Source organism: Neolamprologus brichardi, chromosome 4, assembly GCF_056152115.1.
Source record: "Neolamprologus brichardi isolate AB-2024 chromosome 4, ASM5615211v1, whole genome shotgun sequence".
NCBI classification, from domain to species: domain Eukaryota; kingdom Metazoa; phylum Chordata; class Actinopteri; order Cichliformes; family Cichlidae; genus Neolamprologus; species Neolamprologus brichardi.
The window spans coordinates 14,126,543-14,142,935 of record NC_142107.1 but is presented as its reverse complement, the minus strand read 5'-3'; the positions used below and the strand labels follow the sequence as shown (position 1 = coordinate 14,142,935).

General features: G+C 41.3%; 3 protein-coding genes across 3 annotated transcripts; 1 reads left to right on the top strand and 2 right to left on the bottom strand.

Moving 5' to 3' along the window:
* Nucleotides 1-1,061: 1,061 nt before the first annotated feature.
* Nucleotides 1,062-5,708, top strand: LOC102798143 (zinc-binding protein A33). Its single transcript, XM_087839854.1, has 5 exons — nucleotides 1,062-1,665; nucleotides 1,869-1,964; nucleotides 2,060-2,294; nucleotides 2,697-2,834; nucleotides 2,931-5,708. Exons 1-5 carry the CDS (start codon nucleotides 1,273-1,275, stop codon nucleotides 3,467-3,469), a joined length of 1,401 nt encoding a protein of 466 aa, XP_087695980.1. The 5' UTR covers nucleotides 1,062-1,272; the 3' UTR covers nucleotides 3,470-5,708.
* Nucleotides 5,709-5,933: 225 nt separating this feature from the next.
* Nucleotides 5,934-6,936, bottom strand: LOC118454209 (G protein-coupled receptor 183-like). The gene has a single exon (XM_035908038.2). It carries the CDS (start codon nucleotides 6,915-6,917, stop codon nucleotides 5,952-5,954), a length of 966 nt encoding a protein of 321 aa, XP_035763931.2. The 5' UTR covers nucleotides 6,918-6,936; the 3' UTR covers nucleotides 5,934-5,951.
* A 7,254-nt stretch (nucleotides 6,937-14,190) lies between these two features.
* LOC148102972 (G protein-coupled receptor 183-like) lies at nucleotides 14,191-15,156 on the bottom strand. The gene has a single exon (XM_087840338.1). The coding sequence runs from the start codon at nucleotides 15,154-15,156 to the stop codon at nucleotides 14,191-14,193; it is 966 nt and encodes a 321-aa protein (XP_087696464.1).
* Nucleotides 15,157-16,393: the final 1,237 nt, after the last annotated feature.

Here is a 16,393-nt window from a genome sequence, read left to right as displayed (position 1 = left end):
AGCCCAGGATGTCTAGCCACATCATAAGACTCCATAATATCAGTGCTTGACCTATTTCTGTCTGACCCAGGATGGCTTTTGCCGTGCTTATTTTTATCTTCATCTCGTGTGGCTGAATATGTTTCTGGAACACAATTCATGGTTTGCACACAAGAAGTACAAGAGGAAAAGCAGAAACATTCACGTCAGTCTGAGGCCTTACATGTCTGACATTTTAATATTAGTAAATATGTAAGCTTGTGGCCTTATGAAAATGCACCAACACAGTGCAGGCATTATTGAAAAAAAGAAAGCCAGTTTTTTAAAGTTGCAGTTACATTTGCACAGGATTTCATGGCTACCTGTTTATATATAAAGATCCTTTCATTTTTGTTATACATTGGATACATCTAAAGCTTCTAACAAAATAATTGCTGCCTTCTCCTCAGACTTAAATCGTACTAAAAGTACGATTTCAGATGAAATGCTGTCTGCATTTAATCTATTTTTGGCTGCCACCTATTTTATATTCTGCCCATCTTCAGCTGCCCACCTTTCTCTTTTTGAAGATCGCAAAAGGTGTCTCTTTTATCATTTTGTACCCAGCACGTTCATTTTCACAAGTCTTAAAATGTGGCCTGCTGTCGTTGCTGACGGCTGGTTTAGCCTGTTTGTGTCGAAACTTAACAGCTACAAGAGCTAAGCCTTACTATGAATGGAAACATGGGGAATGAGGAGCCACTCAGTTCACCGATGTATGAGTTTGGATGTTGTTTTTTCCCCTTTTTTTACAGTTTGATTTTTTTTTTTAAAACTTCCCAGTCTCTAATTGAATGGTGAGTTTTTAAGTATGCAGATTAAGGCCAGGTAAAAACAAAGGTTTGCTGGTGGGATGGGCTGTCAACGCTAAAACAGTCACATCCTGAATGATTACATTCCAGACCTGCTCTGAGTTACCAACTAGTCTCCACCATTCTTCAACAACTAGCCAATGGGGCTTTATTTCCTGCTTTCCAGCTATGCTGCATGCAGGCTCTTTCTTTTTTTTTTCAGTTGCTGCATGATTCACGTTACTCCCACAGTAGACATGCACAGGAAAAACAGCATTTGGAACTTCATGTCAAGAACAATAGGGTGTCCATACGCTTTAAGGCTTTCTGGGGACACGTTTAATTAGCTGTGATAATGTTACTATGTTGTTGCTGTTTACCGTGGAGTCATTAAGGACTTAAACTCGAGGACTTGTTGGTTGGAGTTGTGGATTTATTCTATATACGTGACGAGCTCTTGGCCATGTCACTCCCAGAGGAGGATCTTACGTGCCCAGTGTGCTGTGACATTTTCACAGACCCTGTTCTGTTGTCATGCAGTCACAGCTTTTGCAGGGGCTGTCTTAAACATTGCTGGGACACAGGGATACGAGAGTGTCCAGTTTGTAGGAAAAAAGCTTCAAAGTGCAACCCTCCATGCAACTTGGCGCTGAAGAATGTTTGCGAGGCTGTTCTTCAGGTCAGGAGGCTGAGCTCAGTGGAAGGGGAAGACAAGGTGAACTGCATTCTTCATGGAGAGAAGCTGAAACTCTTCTGCCTCAATGACAAACAGCCCATCTGCGTGGTGTGTCAGTTGTCCAAACTGCACAAGACCCACGACTGCTCGCCTATAGATGAGGCACTGCTGGACTGCAAGGTGAGGGAGACATACATAGCTATTGGTTATCTTAACAAATTCTGCAGTTTGCTTTTAAGGTAACACCTTATGGTAGAATGCTGCTCCACAAGTCAGGCCTGAATGTAATGCACCCTTCCAGGGATTGACTCAGATCTGCAGTACCTAAAGTACTTTACACATTAAATTTGGTGTCTGTTGACTGAGGCCTGCTTTACTTCCAGGATGAACTTGCTTTATCCCTCAAGAGTCTGCAAGAAAAGCTGGACAACCTAAAAAGAATTAACATGACGTCCAGTAACACACTAATGTGCATCAAGGTAACCTGTGATGAGCTGACAGATGTTTCATATTTGTCAGGAAAATATGCCCGAGCTAATAAAAGAGCTTGTCATAATCTCCCCCCCCCCCCCAGAGTCAGGCGCTGGAAACACAGAAAATGATCAAGAACCATTTTGAGCAGCTGCATCAAGTCCTCTACCACGAAGAGTCGGCTAGATTAGCTGCTGTGAAAAAAGAGGAAGAAGAAAAGATAGCAGGGATGAAGGAGAAAATTAAAGAGCTTTCAGCTGAGGTGACGTGTCTTACGGAGACCATCGCCATCATACAGGAACAGCTGAAAGAAGACGATATGGTTTTGTTGAAGGTTTGCGTTGTCCAATTTGAAGCTTATCTCCTTATTGTTTGCAAAAAGCCTCTGCCTTAACATGTTGTTTTTTTTTTCTCTCACCCAGAATTTTAAAGACATACAAGACCGGTAGGTTTATTAAAAAGCAAACAAAAAATGTGTGCAAAACATGTAATTACCTATTAATAGCCCATGTAATTTTTTTTTTTTACATGAGTAGAGTGTAAAATGTTAAGTTTAATGGGATCTGGTCAGACTTGATTGGTATACATTCAGTTTTTGCTAAGCACATTTATCTTAATCATTAATACTTGAATAAATAAACCTTTGATTTGATATATTTCAGTTGCATTTTACCCCAAGTTATTGTTTCATGTTTACTGAGATGAAGAATAATTTCAGTGTCACATATAATCAGTGTAAGACATCTGTTGTTATCACAGATGTAAAAGCATAGTGCTTGGTTCAGAGAACATGTCTGGGCTGCTGATTGACGTGACTAAACACCTCTACAACCTCAAGTACAGAGTCTGGGAAAAAATCCTGGACCATGTTGATTATAGTAAGTATACCTAAATATTATTATTCACTTTTACCTAAGAATTGCACAACAAAATATTAATAGATCATTGTTTTTGGCACATTTCCTGTCTTTTAGCTCCCATAACCTTAGATCCAAACACAGCACACCCTTGCCTCATCCTGTCTGACGATCTCACTTCCCTGCACTACTCAAAGCAGCCCAGTGTATGCCCTGACAACCCAGAGCGCTTCCATATGAGCGCTGAAGTGGTAGGCATGACCACACTAGGCTCAGGAAGTCACCACTGGGTTGTGGAAACAGGAAGTAATCATGATTGGCTCCTGGGTGTTGCCTCCATGTCTGTACCGAGAAACACAGAGATCTCCGCCCGGCCCAAGAATGGCTTCTGGACTTTATGTTTCCGGGATGGAGACCTGAGAGCAATGACCTCCCCACCCAGCCCGCTGACAGTTTCTAGAACACCTAAGCAGGTCAAAGTTCAGCTCGATTACAACAAGGGAACGGTGTCGTTTTTTGACGCCACTGACAATACACTCTTATATGCATTTACACACTCCTTCACTGAACCTTTATTTCCATATTTCTATACACAGAGCAGTCATCCATTGCGAATACTGCCAGAGAGGGTGCTTGTCACAATGTTGCGGCAATAAGTGGACGACTCATTTATTCTTTATCAAGCGAGAAAATGTAATCCCGGGATGAAATGAATGTCAAACTATCAAAGTGGGGAGGAGTGACCTGCTGTAATGTTACCACTGAAGCAGTCATTTTACTGTAATGAGAATATTGCTCCTTCTTCAGGCTTGATGTATACTCACTGGACACTATATCAGGTACACCTTGCTAGTACAATGTCAGACCTCCTTTGGACTTCAGAACTGCCCTTCTGAACTGCCCTCCATTCTTTGTGACATAGATTCAACAAAGTGCTGTAAACATTTCTCAGAGATTTCGGTCTATGGTGACACAATAGTGTCACAGTTGTTGCAGGTTTGTCATCTGTGATTCAAATCTCCTGTTCCAACCTCATCCAAAAGGTGCTCTGTTGGACTGAGATCTGGTGACTGTGGAGCTAATCTGAATACAGTGACCTCACTGTCATAAAACCCAATTTAAGAGTATTTGAACTTTGTAATATGCTGTAATATCCTGTTGGAGTTGGCCATCAGCAGATGTGTACACTTTGGTCATAAAGCACTTTGAGCGCTCCAGTAGAGTAGAAGTGCATTATATGAGAACCAGTCCATTTATCATAAAGGGATGGACATGGTCAGCAATAATACTCAAGTGGGCTGTGGCATTTTAACAGTATAAAGTGTGCCAAGAATATTCCCCACTGAACCGTTGAGACAATGCAGGATGGACCCATGCTTTCATCTTATATTAAATTCAGATCCAACCATGTGGATGTTGCATTAAAAGTCAAAACTCATCAGACCAGGCATCATTTTTCCAATTTTCTATTGTCCAGTTTTGTTCAGCCTGTATGAATTTCAGCCTCAGTTTCCTGTTTTTAGCTGACAGGACCTAATGCAGTCTTCTGCTGCTGTAGCCCATCTAATGTGTGATTCTTTGAGTTGCTGCTTTGAACTGAGAGGAAAGGCTTACTGATGCAATATAATCCATTTTCTTTTGGACCATTCTCTTTAAACTCTAGAGATGTCTGTGTGGAAAAATCACATTAGATCAGCAGTTTCTAAAATACTCACAATATCCCATCTGGCACCAACAGCAATCCCATGTTCAAAGTCACTTAAATCACCTTCCTTTCTAATTCTGATGCTCAAGTTGAACTTCAGTAGGACGTCTTAACCATGCCTATATACCCAAATGTATTGAACTGGTGCCATTTGATTGGCTGATTATATATTTACTTTAGCAAGCAGCTGAACAGGTGTACCTAACAAAATGTCCATTGACTGTATGTGCAACAAAAGCTAGAAGCTGGTTAGCTTAGGACAAAGCTGGAAATTTCTACCCTATCTTTATCTAATGTACAAACATAATACATTTTGGTTAATTGATATAGTTTAAAACCACAAGTATGAGAGTAACTAATAACTTTACAGGGGTAAGTAGTGTGGAATAATAACTTTCCAGAGACCCCATTAGCTCCTTGTTATAAAAACCCTTTTAAAATGATGAACTGTAAACTTTACAATGGCTTTATGTTGGGATTTAAAGAGGATGATATAACAGGTCTTAATAATAAGTTTTAGAGGTGTTGGAAGACAGATTTAGTTGTTAAGATGGCTTTTTCAATTGGTTTGTATGCTATGTCTGCTTTATACATTTGAGCATGGCATGAATGTTTACTCAGTAGGAAAGCAAATATAGATCTGTATAAAATGCATTTAACTACATTGAATAATATCATATGCAGTGTTTTTCCCTGTAGTGGTACGGCTGAGTTTTTGGTGTGTGGCAAACACTAACCCTTTTTAAAAATTCTTTTGCATTCCCTGTTTGACTTATTTATTGAGGTTTCTTTCAGTCATAACAGCATTATTATGTTGGAGAGGTATGTGGGGAATATATACACCCTGTCCTGCACCATGCACTTTCAGAAAGACATCACACTTGCCACAGATGCATGCTCCTTTTGCTATCAGTATGATGCTGATTGGGATGATTTTCTTTCTAGCCTGTTAAACTAACCTTTACTATGATGCACCCTAACCCTGACCTATTGAACCATGACACTAAAACTCTTAAGCTCAAAACTGCCCTTCAAAGTTTTGAGCCTAAATGTCCTCACAACCTCACCACAGTCACTGGTCCACACATTCACTGGAAGGATAAAGTTTATTGATGTATTTTGTCCTCACGGTGGCGCCAAAACACAAGCAAATAGTTCACATGCTCCTTGTAGCAATTCATCACATTATGAAAACATGAATTAAAATGCTTATAATTTTAACATTGTCTACTTGTTGATTAATTATTGATTCAATCTTCGATACAGATTTCTTTCACTGATTATGAAAAAAATGCATTCAAGTAAAACGTAAACTGGGAAAAAACAAACAAAAACAAAGCAGGACTTTACACTCAGGATTTGACTCTCACAGTTGCGGACAATTATTTTTTATAGATTTTAATATGTGTGTTATATTTTTATATTTTGTGAATCTAAGCAGGTGGGTTTTGCTCCTGTGGATTCTGGTTCTTCTCTGGGTTGAAACAGGAAGTAATCTTTTTAATGCAGGCGTCAGAGAGGAAAGGCACCTTCTCTAGACGAGACAAGTAGACAAGGGGCTGGATTGTGCTGCTGATGTTCAGAAAGGCAAAACCCGCGGGCTGCACGTAGCAGCGAAACACATCAGGTGAGTAGTAGTCCTCAAATGGAAACAGAGCAACAAGTGGCAGGTAGTTGAACACGATGATACACAGGATAGAGAGCACCATCTTGAAGGCCTTCTTTTTCATGGGGTGCATTGCATCTTTCCCTGCACCAGTGGACTTCTTCAGTGCCCACAGGATGCTTGCGTTACACACCACCATCCAAGTAAATGTTGCCACTACCTCACCGGTGAACAACTTCTCAAAGTTGGGGAGCCCTCCCACCATCTTGGCTGCTGAGTAGGCAAAGGTGAGGCAGAGCACCAGCACTGAGAGGCCTAACCTGTACTTGAAGTGTTTAAGTTGCCCAAAAGCGATTGGAAAGAGTACAGCTACAAAGCGATCCAAGCAGATGCAGGAGAGGAACAACGGACCGCTGGTGTCTTTCACGCCAAAGGAGAACTTAAGGGCAGACCACACCTCTTTGAGCTGCCAGAAGTAGAGATTAAGAAAGCTCAGGGGGGTCATTGCACCAAAGTAGGCATCCATGAAGGCCAAGCAGCCCAAGAATATGTCTGAAGTGGAGGGCTCTTTGCGATTGTGGATGAGAATAGCAATGACGAGTAAGTTGGCCGGGATACCCACAATTACATTGATGCACTGCATGGCCAGGTCAAAGAAAATGGCCTCTATCAGGTTTTCGCACCCATCAAACACACTGAAGGATTTTACCGTGCTGTTTATGAATGCTGTGGTATTGAGAGGCAGCTGGGTCAGGGTGGATGTTGAGTTGAGTGATGAATCATTTGTTTCCATGTTTGTGCTACCACAAAAATCAGCGGTCTGATGGGAGAGGAGCAAGAAGGATTATTGAGCTACTTCTGACCAGTCGTAGAAAACAGCAGCTGATACCATTAAAGCCATGAAGTTATTAAAGTGTTTTGGTTTCTTTTAAATTAGTGAAGCCACAGCCTGTCTGTTAATTAGAATCCCTGCTTCTGCTCTGCTGAGATTCATCTTACAAGTAGAGATAAAGTAGCTCCAGAGACCATTCCCAGACAGTAAAAACATGTCACAAACACCGTCAGAGCCTCTCCTTAGGCTGTTATCTTGTTATTGTGTCTGTGTGGACTCTCCTCTGGGAAACGTGACTCCCCCTAGGAACATGTAACTCACTTAAGAGAGTCATTCTAAAAGCACCACCCTTTCACAGAAGGATAAAAAGGGCAGTGATTGCCAAATTAAAATGGAAAAGGTCATATTCTGTTCAAGATTATTGGAAGTAATGTCAGTGGGAATTTGGTCATTTCTTGGAGCTTTTAAAAGCCCATTTCTGACATTCAGCTCATCTTTAAGCTAGAAGGATGATAACTTGGAAAATGAATTTTATCAAAGGTGGACTGATGGAATAAAAACATTTACAAGCCACAAGTTTAGTTTCTCTGTCTTTTGGTCCTACAAGAAGATTTTTGATGTTTCTTCTGCAGCTTTTTGTGATAAATATCAGGTTTTGTTCTGGGCTTTGGGAATGTTTGCAGCAGCTCGTAGTCAGCTTTATTTGAACAATGTGAAAGTGCAAGAGTTTTTAAATGGAGCACACCTGAGCTACCTCCAGTAATGAACTATTGAAGCCAGAGGCTGTGACTGTTCCTTGCCATCAAGGGAACTGTTCTGCTATAATACAGACCTTTCTTGAGCTCTGTTCCTTAGTGGGCAATGTTTCTGACGTGCTTCTGCTGCAGGCCACAAACGCTCCGGTGGGACTAATCACGGGAGGAGTAATCTTTGGCAAAGATGCTCGTCCCTGGAAATGTCACAACTAATCAATTGTATTTTTCTTTGGGCAATCACTGGAGAATGAAGTCTATATTACAGAATTTACAAAGAACACATTTCTGAGGGTTTAATCAGGTGTGGATTACAGCACTGTACTGATGTTGATTTGGATTTTTAAAATTCTGATGAGATGAGTTTTGCTGATTATTGTATTGCACTGCATCAAATAATGCATGAAAGCACAGGCTATTAAAGGTTTGATTTGGAAATTTGGAACACTTCTGTCATCTTTTATGAAAACTCATATTGTAATTACCCACCAAAAATCACGTTTTTTTTTAAAATTTCAGATTTGTCCTTTGCAGAATTCTTGTCACTGTAGATATGTTTATATATTTGTTTTTAAATAGAAAACACCTTTTACAGCTAAAACACGCAGAGATGCTACCATTTGTTATTGAATAAAGTCACTCCATGCATAATGAAGATGAAGATGAAGATGTGCACAATGTCAAGCGAGGAAAAAATAAACAGACCTCTGTCCATTTGTCACTTTGATAATTTCTTGGAACAGAGTTAAACTCTAATCCCTCAAATCTGAATTATTTATCTGTTACTTTAATATATGGTTTATAGAGCATCTGTGCTCCTATCAAGGACACATACTGAGTGAAACAGTTTGATTAGAAACAAACTTCTTGAAATAAAACCCATGTACAAAATCATTTTAAAGCATCTCAATGTTCTACTCACCTGTTTGAATGATTTCTCTAAGCTGAGCAGTAAGTGTGATGCTGAGTGTGTTACAGGTGTTCATTTATAAGTTCTCTGAAGTGTCGTGTATTTGACGCCAACCAGGGGAGGTTCTGTCTGACATCATGAGGGGCTGACTCTTCAGTAGAGAGACTGTTGTGATGAAGAGTTTCTGTATTGTGCTGATATTTTTACATAAGCAAGAAATCTCTGAACTGTGCCAGAGGTTATAGATAAGCTTGCCAGTGTCAATTTGCTTGACAATGAGCATCACGGGACCGGTGTGATGATGCTCTCTGTTCACTGGGAGTGATGAATGCTGTCCTCAATCACTGAACACAAGTGCAATAGAAAATCAGCAGTCGAGAGCAGATCTAAATTGTGTTTGCTGGGTTTTAATGCATCAGTGTCTCACTCATGCAAGAAAAAAATAAAGCCTGTGTGTGTGAGAGTTATGAGTCAGGACGTACTGGGATCGATTGTTTCACAGAGCGGTTAAATTTGAGTCTCTGCTAAGTAGAACCCAATGTTCTGTTTCCATGTGAAGACAAGAGGGAAAACCCACAATGATCCAGAAGTGAGGGAGACAGAGAGAGAAAAAAAGGTGGGATTTATTTGGATTACTTCTTTTTTTGACTAGGGGGGCAGCAGAGGATCATTGTACCTGTTTGACAAGCACAGCAGGTTCCCACAAGTAAAACCTGACGCTTATGGTAAATGGCCTGTATTTTTATAGTGCTTTTCTTAGTCCCTATGGACGGCAAAGCGATTTGTACTACATACAGTCATCCACCCATTCACACACTGTTGATGGCAAGCTATATTGTAGAAACTGACAGAGGTAAAGCTGCTGGACACTGGCTCCACTGGGCCCTCTGACCACCACCAGTAGGCAACGGGTGAAGTGTCTTGCCCAAGGACACAACGACCGAGACTGTCGGAGTCAGGGCTCAAACCGGCAGCCTTCCGATTACAAGACGTGTGAAATGCTCCTTTAACTTAGTGAAGGCCTTTTGAGCTGCTGTGTCCTACTGAAAAGGGATCTTGGGGGAGGTCAAATGGGTCAAAGGTAAGGCGATTTTACTGAAGTTCCTGATGAATCTGCAATAAAAGTTAGTGAAGACGAGGAACTGTAGGAGCATAAGGCAATCTGTGGGTTCTGGCCATTCCACAACCACTCTAACCTTAGCTGGGTCTGGCTTGAGTTCATTTTGGTCAATTATGTAGCCCAAAAATAACATTTTGCACATGAAATTCACATTTTTCTCCTTTAACAAAAAGTCTGTTCTAAAGCAGCTGCTGGAGGACATGTCTTACATGGTTACGTGTTCAGTTTCAGTCTTAGAGAAGATTAGAATAATGTCTAAATAGACGAAGATGAAACGGTTGAAAAAGTCCTCCAGTACATCATTAACCAACGTCTGGAAGACGTTAGCCCAAATGGCATCACAAGGTACTCAAAGTGACCGAGATGTGTGTTAAAGGCTGTCTTCCATTTGTCAACCACACGGATTCTAAACAAGTGATATGAATTAACGACTCGAAGGCCCGTAAGCCCCAGGAGCGGTTTGATTGCCCAATCATACATCCTGTGGGGGCATAATGCCCGCACTCAGTCTTTACGAAACACTTTTGCCATGTCATGATAGACTGATGGCACCAGAGAAAGATCTGGGGGTTCTGAGACTGGTGGCTATTTGAATGCTGAAGCGGGAGGGAGTGGCAGATTTAAGACAGTCCACTTGGCACTCCCCCCACCCAGATGCGCACGTCTTCTTCCAATTAATATGAGGGTTATGTTGTTGCAACCAAGGGTGACCTAAAACAAACGGTGTTTGAGGAGCTTGAAATACAAAAAAAAATCTGATGGTTTCTGAATGGTTTCCAGATATGGGTGATGACTGGCAGGTGCTTTATTGACAGAGTGGAAATCTGGAGTGAGAGTGGCAATGGCTCGGTAATTAAATTCAAATGTTTGACGAGAGCCAAGTAAATGAAATTTTGTTTGATTGTGCCGGACACGTTGCAACACAATGTGCCTCTCTTGCCACAAACCAAACACGGAGACCAGACGACGGTGTCGCTCTGTAGGGTTCAGGCGAAAGCGGCCCAACTGCATGGGCTTCTCCTGCAGAGAGCTCCGACGGGCGCACAGATGATCATCATCTTTGATACACAACAGGTATGTCCCAATTCCTGGGCCACATCCTTCAGAGGACCCAGCTGTCGCGGTCTACGCGGGCTGGGTCCTTTGAAGACCGCGAAGGCCAGAAAACACTGAAAAAAGCCAAACAATAACATTTTTAAGTTATCTAAGTGACTTATATATCATGTTTAACCTGAGTAGCGAAAGAATGTGGGAGGTCTAAAAACGATGTGCCGGGAGTCGGGTTTTCTTGCCGTCTGTAGTGAGCCTTGACCTCCCAGTCAGCTATCTAGCTGGTGCGTAACAAACGTCTCCGAAAATGTCGGCGCACTTTTGCAAATGCGTGATCTCTTGGTAAATCAAGCAGATATTTGAAGTTTACACAGCTACGTTCTCGCCTGAAAATATCTTAAAAGTTTATTTTGTGAGCGTGAAAGAGTAAGAGTATTAAAACTAAGTAGCTGCCGCCATTGTTGGGAACTGGAATTGGCTGGGCCGTAGGGGATAGGGCCACGAAGGATGCACTTGACCCATCCTTCAAATCCAGGGAAATGAAGGAGGCATTTTTTTAAGCTGCATTTGGTGCAGCTTTCGTCCTTAAATTCATCACAAAGATTATTTAACAAGTTACCTCACAGCATGTTCTCTCCCCAGCGAGTTTCTTTGGCCTGGATCTGGAAGTCAATGGAGTAGTTGGCAATGGTCTGCCGCCCCTGCTTCAAATTCAGCAGGCGATGAGCCGCCGCTTTGGCGCTCGACCCCTTGTCAAACACACTCTTAAACTTTAACAGAAAAGCAGGATAGGTTATTTCAGGGTCACCTCAGAAAAGAGCCCACTGCAATGCGTGGTTGCACAACAATTGAACAAAAACTGCAAGTTTTGTGCCATCATCCTCAAACAAAAAAAATCAACGAAATTTGCATTAAAACCCCGCACATTTTGATAGCTCATATTAAATTTAGTTCTTTGCATTCTTTTGGCAGTGAAGAAAAACAGTGGTCTAACTCAAAAAATGATCTTTAATTTTACATTTTCCAGAAAATGGAGACTGAGCACAGAGACATCAGCTCAAGTCTGACTGCAGTAGCAGCCAGGATGGTTATATTATGCAGCACGTCACACACACACTCAGTTTACTCAGTTCCTCTTTCTTTGTGTGTGAAACTTCCTCTTTTCTCCAGTTCCCCTGTCTAAGGTCTGTTGCCAGGGCAACTTGTCACCCTTAGCCTAGTTCTTGTCTCGTCTGAGCTTAAAATACATAAAACAATATAATCAGACAATAAGCACTAAGAATATATATTAAATACATGACACTCACCAGTGAAGGGCTCAGGGGCAGGTAGGCAAAGACTCGAGGTGCCTGGTTCCGAGGCGGGAGGAGCCGGCTCCACCATGGGCGCTGCCGCTCCATCCGAGGGAGGATTGGCTGCAGGTACTGTGAGAGAGAGCAAAATATCAACAAAACCTGCAACTATCATGAGCCAGCCGGACCATGACACATCTAAGTGACTATCCGGTCGTTAAGTGATGACGTGACGAATCCTGCTTCCGGGCCTAAAGTAGTCTGCGTTTAATATGGCTTTTGTGTTGTTAACATGTTTAATTTTTTTGTATTTTCTTCTATTTAATCTCAAAAAGGTCCTAAAACAGTCAGTGATCACTGTTGACCTCCCTCGGCTTTTAATACCGCTAATCATTTATTTAAGCTCAGTTTTTAAAACCTTAGGATGTAACTACAGCCCAGCCCATGCAGCAGTATATGAATGACTAACCTCGTATTGTGGATGGATTATCTCAGTTGTTCTCCTGGCTGAAGTTTGGTCCTTTTACAGCATCCTGCCATGCGATTACATTTGTTCCTGACCACCGAGAACACTCATGTTAACTTTTATCGAGTGGAAAAAAAGTTAGCTTGTTTATATTATGCTAACATAGCTGTGTCGCTAGCAATCACGTAGCACATCATTATATACCAGCTAGCCAAACTTCAGTAACCCTACAAATGTCACTGCTGTTTAGTTTTCTGTCTTCATTTATGTTGGAAGTGATAACAGAGCTGTACGTTTTAATTTGTTTCCAAAACCCCGCAGTCAGGACATGCTGTATTGTATTTAGATAGAAGCTAGCGAGCTACCTTCCTGCTAACTTCTAACTCCTCTTCTCCTCTTCTAACTTAAATGTCATAAATTCCGTTTTCATGGATGCCTGGATGTTAAACTCAATTGTTACACATGGTAGAGCAGAACGCTGATCATTTTATTAAAGATGAAAGACTTTAGACAGTTTTTCAACTCTCAGTAATGCCATAGTGATCGTTTGATATATGGGCCTGCAGCGGAGTTTAGGCCCAGACATGGCTAGTGACGTCAGACTTAACGACCGGATACTCTCCCTAGTTGCCCTAACCAAACCACATTTTGAGTCAAAAATGTCTTCAGATCTTTGGTCCCCACAAAGATTGTTATACAAACACTTTTAAAATGGTGAACTGTAAATTTTACACTTAAGCTTTTTTCCGGGATTTTAAGAAAGGAAGAAATAACACATCCTATTTATAGTTTTTAGAGGTGTTGGAAGACAGATATTATTGCTAAGATGGCTTTTTCACTTGGGTTGTATGCTATGTTAACCTAACTGTGTGGTATTCTTGAACATACCAGTCTGCTTTATACATTTGAACATGGCATGAATGTTCACTCAGTAGGAAAGAAAATATGGATCTGTATAAAACGCATTTAACTACATTGAAAAAAATCATATGTAGTGTTTTTTCCCTGTAGTGGTGCAGCTGAGTTTTTGGTGTGTGGCAAACACTAACCCTTTTTAAAAATTATTTTGCATTCCCTGTTTGACTTATTTATTGAGGTTTCTTTCGTTTGACCTATTCATTCATTATTATGTTGGAGAGGTATGTGGGGAATGTATACACCCCGTCCTGCACCATGCACCTTGAGAAAGACATCACACATGAAACAGATACATGCTCCTTTTGCTATCAGTATGATGCTGATTGGGATTCTGAGCCTAAATGTCCTCACAACCTCACCACAGTCACTGGTCCACACATTCACTGGAAGGATAAAGTTTATTGATGTATTTTGTCCTCACGGTGGCGCCAAAACACAAGCAAATAGTTCACATGCTCCTTGTAGCAATTCATCACATTATGAAAACATGAAATTAAAATGCTTATAATTTTAACATTGTCTACTTGTTGATTAATTATTGATTCAATCTTCGATACAGATTTCTTTCACTGATTATGAAAAAAATGCATTCAAGTAAAACGTAAACTGGGAAAAAACAAACAAAAACAAAGCAGGACTTTACACTCAGGATTTGACTCTCACACTTGCAGATAATTATTTTTCATAGATTTTAATATGTGTGTTATATTTTTATATTTGGTGAATCTAAGCAGGTGGGTTTTGCTCCTGTGGATTCTGGTTCTTCTCTGGGTTGAAACAGGAAGTAATCTTTTTAATGCAGGCGTCAGAGAGGAAAGGCACCTTCTCTAGACGAGACAAGTAGACAAGGGGCTGGATTGTGCTGCTGATGTTCAGAAAGGCAAAACCTGTGGGCTGCACGTAGCAGCGAAACACATGAGGGGAGTAGTAGTCCTCAAATGGAAATAGAGCAACAAGTGGCAGGTAGTTGAACACGATGATACACAGGATAGAGAGCACCATCTTGAAGGCCTTCTTTTTCATGGGGTGCATTGCATCTTTCCCTGCACTGGTAGACTTCTTCAGTGCCCACAGGATGCTTGCGTTACACACCACCATCCAAGTAAATGTTGCCAGCACCTCACCGGTGAACAACTTTTCAAAGTTGGGGAGCCCTCCCACCATCTTGGCTGCTGAGTAGGCAAAAGTGAGGCAGAGCACCAGCACTGAGAGGCCTAACCTGTACTTGAAGTGTTTAAGTTGCCCAAAAGCAATTGGAAAGAGTACAGCTACAAAGCGATCCAAGCAGATGCAGGAGAGGAACAACGGACCGCTGGTGTCTTTCACGCCATAGGAGAACTTAATGGCAGACAACACCTCTTTGAGCTGCCAGAGGTAGAGATTAAGAAAGCTCAGGGGGGTCATTGCACCAAAGTAGGCATCCATGAAGGCCAAGCAGCCCAAGAATATGTCTGAAGTGGAGGGCTCTTTGCGATTGTGGATGAGAATAGCAATGACGAGTAAGTTGGCCGGGATACCCAAAATTACATTGATGCACTGAACGGCCAGGTCAAAGAGAACGGCCTCTATCAGGTTGTCGCACCCATCAATAGCACTGAAGGATGTTGCCGTGCTGTTTATGAATGCTGTGGTATTGAGAAGCAGCTGGGTCAGGATGGATGTTGAGCTGAGTGATGAATCATTTGTGTCCATGTTTGTGCTACCACAAAAATCAGCGGTCTGATGGGAGAGGAGCAAGAAGGATTATTGAGCTACTTCTGACCAGTCGTAGAAAACAGCAGCTGATACCATTAAAGCCATGAAGTTATTAAATTGTTTTGGTTTCTTTTACATCTGTGAAGCCACAGCCTGTCTGTTAATTATTATCCCTGCTTCTGATCTGCTGAGATTCATCTTACAAGTAGAGATAAAGTAGCTCCAGAGACAGTAAAAACATGTCGCAAACACCGTCAGAGCCTCTCCTCAGGCTGTTATCTTGTTATTGTGTCTGTGCGGACTCTCCTCTGGGAAACGTGACTCCCCCTAGGAACATGTAACTCACTTAAGAGAGTCATTCTAAAAGCACCACCCTTTCACAGAAGGATAAAAAGGGCAGTGATTGCCAAATTAAAATGGAAAAGGTCATATTCTGTTCAAGATTATTGGAAGTAATGTCAGTGGGAATTTGGTCATTTCTTGGAGCTTTTAAAAGTCCATTTCTGACATTTAGCTCATCTTTAAGCTAATTTCCAAAAAAGAAGGATGATAACTTGGAAAAGGAATTTTATCAAAGGTGGACTGATGGAATAAAAACATTCATAAGCCATAAGTTTAGTTTCTCTGTCTTTGGGTCCTACAAGAAGATTTTTGATGTTTCTTCTGCAGCTTTTTTTATTGATAAATATCAGGTTTTGTTCTGGGCTTCGGGAGTGTTTGCAGCAGCTCGTAGTCAGCCTGATTTGAACAATGTGAAAGTGCAAGAGTTTTCAAATGGAGTACACCTGAGCTACCTCCAGTAATGAACTATTAAAGCCAGAGGCTGTGACTGTTCCTTGCCATCAAGGGAACTGTTCTGCTATAATACAGACCTTTCGTGAGCTCTGTTCCTTAGTGGGCGATGTTTCTGACGTGCTTCTGCTGCAGGCCACAAACGCTCCGGTGGGACTAATCACAGAAGGAGTAATCTTTGGCAAAGATGCTCGTCCCTGGAAATGTCACAACTAATCAATTGTATTTTTCTTTGGGCAATCACTGGAGAATGAAGTCTATATTACAGAATTTACAAAGAACACATTTCTGAGGGTTTAATCAGGTGTGGATTACAGCACTGTAATGATGTTGATTTGGATTTTTAAAATTCTGATGAGATGATTTTTGCTGATTATTGTATTGCACTACATCCAATAATGCATGAAAGCACAGGCTATTAAATGTTTGATTTGGAAATTTG

Coding starts and splice junctions, on each gene's coding strand:
- LOC102798143 (XM_087839854.1), top strand. CDS start 1,273: ATGTCACTCCCAGAGGAGGATCTTACGTGCCCAGTGTGCTGTGACATT. Junction 1,666..1,868: donor AGGCACTGCTGGACTGCAAG/GTGAGGGAGACA, acceptor CTTTACTTCCAG/GATGAACTTGCTTTATCCCT. Junction 2,835..2,930: donor CCTGGACCATGTTGATTATA/GTAAGTATACCT, acceptor CCTGTCTTTTAG/CTCCCATAACCTTAGATCCA.
- LOC118454209 (XM_035908038.2), bottom strand. CDS start 6,917: ATGGAAACAAATGATTCATCACTCAACTCAACATCCACCCTGACCCAG.
- LOC148102972 (XM_087840338.1), bottom strand. CDS start 15,156: ATGGACACAAATGATTCATCACTCAGCTCAACATCCATCCTGACCCAG.